Source organism: Tupaia chinensis, unplaced genomic scaffold (genome assembly GCF_000334495.1).
Source record: "Tupaia chinensis unplaced genomic scaffold, TupChi_1.0 Scaffold000316_1, whole genome shotgun sequence".
NCBI lineage: Eukaryota > Metazoa > Chordata > Mammalia > Scandentia > Tupaiidae > Tupaia > Tupaia belangeri.
This window is the reverse complement of record NW_006159809.1, coordinates 3,500,719-3,504,417: the sequence shown is the minus strand read 5'-3', so window position 1 is coordinate 3,504,417 and position 3,699 is coordinate 3,500,719. Positions and strand designations below refer to the sequence as shown.

The window sequence follows — 3,699 nt, the reverse complement described above, 5'->3', positions numbered from 1 at the left end:
CGATGTGCTGTACCTGGGGACAGGTATATTTAATAGACAAACATGTTGCCCACTCAGTGCACACTGCACACATACTCTCACCCCAGAGAGGGTCTCATGGTACATGTAGTTATCAGAGGCCCAGACCCAGGGACAGCTGTCATTATTCTTACCCCTTGCCTGCCCCCTAGAGGATGGACACCTCCACCGAGCAGTGCGAATCGGAGCCCAGCTGAGCATCCTAGAGGATCTGGCCTTATTCCCAGAGCCACAGCCAGTTGAGAACATGAAACTGTATCATGTGAGTTACAGATTTTGGGGAGCCTGGCGGAGTGACATCTGAGTCCAGGTCTGAGAGACCTACGGCATCCCCCTTGCCCACTCCTTTCTTGTAGGGCTGGCTTCTGATCAGCTCCTCTACTGAGGTGACGCAAGTGAATACAACCAACTGTGGCCGGCTCCAGAGCTGCTCAGAGTGCATCCTGGCCCAAGACCCTGTCTGTGCCTGGAGCTTCCGGCTGGATGCGTGTGTGGCCCATGCTGGGGAGCACCGAGGGTGAGTGGAGTAACACTGGTCTCTTCTGCAGTCCCAGTCCTTGCAGTCCACACCCATGTGTCTGTGTCTGCTTCTGTGTCTGTGGCCCTATCTCTGTTTTTTTTTTTTTTTTCTTCTTCTCCTAGTGTCTTCACTTGTGTGTCCGTCTCGGTCCATGCTAACTCATCTGTCTCTCCATCTCGTGCCACCACATCATTGTCTCACATCTCTTCTGGACATGTCCTGACCTGCAATTGTCCCGTGTTACCATCTATAGCGGACACTTCTCAATTTTCATCTTCAAAAGCTCTCAGAAGTTGCCCATTCCCTTCTTCCTTGAAACTCTCTCTCCTCTTACCTTCTATGACTTTGCATTTTCCCATTTTCCTTACAGACTCCTTTCCCCTCCAACTACTGAATGTTGATATATCTCAGGCGTCAGTCCTTGGCCCCTTCTCTTTATACTTCCATGCTCTCTTGAGCTGATTTCATTCCCATGACTCTCAGTGCCACCTGAATGCTGTCAACATCCACACATGAAGATCAGCGACAGATTTCCCTGTGCAGCTGCTTACTAGATGTCCCCTGTGATGTTTCAGAAGCAACTTTAACTTAGCAAGTATATGTGTGCACTGTTGTTTCCTTTTTCCCTCATGTGTTCCTCCTCTGGTTTTCCTCATTTCAATAAAAGGACATTCATCCATGCAGTTGCTCACATCAGAAATTGCCTATGTTGTATTGCAATTGGTACTGTTTCTAGTTCCGAGACATATCCTCTGCCCACCCTCTTTCTTCCTACCTCTCCTGCTAGCACTCTCATTCAAGCCAGAATCCTATCTTCATTAGACTGCTCTAGTAATCTTCTAATTGGTTTCCTCTTGCCTACTTACGCTCCTACCATCCGTTTTCCACTCAGTAGCTGACTTAAAAGCTCATGTCCCATTGAAACAAATCCCTTACCTCAAATTTATCTTAAATATTTCAGTGTGTATCTTTACCAGATAAGGCTGCTCTTAAAGACCATTTTATTGTAGGACATTTCAAACATATTAAAAAATAGAGAGGCTAGTATAATGAACCCCCATGTATCCACCCCTCAGCTTCAGTAGCATCATCTCCTGGCTTGTCTGGCTTTATCAATATCCTTTTCACTCTGAACTATCTTGAAGCAAATCTTAGACATCATGTCATGTCATCTGTAAGCCTTCCTGTGTATATCTTTAACATAGAAGGATTGTTTTTTGTTTTTGTTTTGGAGATGTTTTTGCTATACGGCGCGTGCGCTTACCAGAAAGACAGAGAGACAGAGAGACAGAAAGCGAGAAATCACCCACCAGGGGGGATGGCCACACTGCCGTCCCTTCTCCTCCATTCTCCTCTCTGGATCTTGGACATGCACGCACATGCACCCGGCGTGAGTTTAAGCCACCGGGTCTGGGACTTGAACCGCAGTCGACCACATGGGAGTCCAGCTACATAGCCATTACACTAACTGCTGGTCCCCACAGTAGGATTGTTTTAGAAACATAACTGTATTACCATTTTAATTCCAATTATTTTTATTTTTATTTTTTTTAGGGTTTTTGCCATAGAGTGCATGCACTTGCTGGAGAAACAGACACAGTAAGAGAGAAAGTGAGAAATCACTCCCTGGATGGATGGCCACACTACAGTCCCTTTCCTGCATTCTCCTCCTAGGATTTTTGGACATGTATGCATGTGCTGCCCAACATAATTTTTAAGCTGTCAGGTCTGGAACTTGAGCTGTGGTTGGCTTTGTTGGAATCAGTTGCCTTAATCATCCAAACTTAATTTCTTAAAGCCATCAAATATCTGGTCAGTGTTCCAATTTCATATATATTTAAGTCAGGATTCAAATACTGTCCATTAATTATAGTTGATTGATGTATTTTTTAAGTGCCTTTTAATCTTTTTTTTTGAGAGGTTTTCGCTATAGGGCGTGTGCACTCGCCAGACAGACAGAGAGAGACAGAGAGACAGAAAGCGAGAAATCACCCCCCAGAGGGGATGGTCATGCCGCAATCCCTTCTCCTCCATTCTCCTCTTGGGATCTTGGGCACACACGCACATGCGTCCGACGTGAGTTTTAAGCTACCGGGTCCGGGACGCGAACCGTGGTCGACTACGTGGGAATCCAGCGACAATAGCCATTACGCTAACTGCTGGTTCCCAGTGCCTTTTAATCTTTAATTGAGATTTCCTCAATTGGTTCTAATTGAGTGTTTGGAAAACATTTTTTCAAACTGACCTTGAGATTTCTTATTTTGAAGCCTGGTTAATTTACAGTATATTTATATACTACAGGATCACAAGTATATACATGGAACCTCAGTATATTACAGATTCCCAAGGCCACAAATTCTTTAGAAGTAAACATACTTGTCTTTGGGAATAAAATGATAAGTATGCATTAAAACAGACTGAAAATGCTTCAAGTGGTAACTGACATACAATCAGAGTATTCAAAGTTTAATTTTGTTCTTCTGACACTCATTTTGGATGATAAATGTAAACTCATGTGCTATCTCTTGATCAGACTCTTGGCTTTCTGCCCACTGGGGATATAGAGTAACCCTTAGCTGGAAGGTTTGACCAGCTTTGCATTTTTGGTGAATAATTTTGACCTAGTCTTTTAGCTTCTTTTGGCAGAACATTTAAACCCTTAAAACAAGAGCAAATGCTTTATTCTTTCTTTTATTGTTTTAATATTCATTAAAATAAGAATTTCAGTGGTGTTGGGTGCCTATGTACTTGAGGCTCAGAGTTCCCTTAAGATAAATGTGAGTGTGGTGAGTGCTGGGGCCATGGGGTGTGTGTTTGCCAGTGTCCTGGGTTGGTACTTGTCTGTATTCTACCCTCGATATCCTGATTCATACAAGGGAGAAAACTATACACTGTGAAGTTACTGTGGCTGCAGCTACACAAATGGTCTTCCTATGGTTCCTGCTGTCAGCTAGGCTAACTAACCTTGGTTTTATCCAGGAAACTTCCATTTATTTATGCCACTCTTGGAGCTCATTTCAGAGACCTCAATTCATATGAAAGGAATTCACACTCAAATGGAATATGTCTTTGGTGAGACCTTCATGTAGTCAGACCTTTTACCTGACCTTCACTGACAGCCCTAGGGGAGGTGTCACTGGTCTCCCCCCCTCTGATTGGTA

At 44.0% G+C, this 3,699-nt stretch overlaps 1 protein-coding gene across 1 annotated transcript in view; it reads left to right on the top strand.

Annotated features, from left to right (window-relative positions):
• SEMA4F (ssemaphorin 4F) overlaps positions 1-3,699 on the top strand; it is a gene marked incomplete in the record, with an annotated part of 34,188 nt that overhangs the window by 26,661 nt on the left and 3,828 nt on the right. Inside the window, 2 exon segments of the mRNA XM_014588887.2 lie at positions 171-280; positions 375-535. Of these exon segments, the coding sequence (XP_014444373.1) occupies positions 171-280; positions 375-535 (271 nt within the window).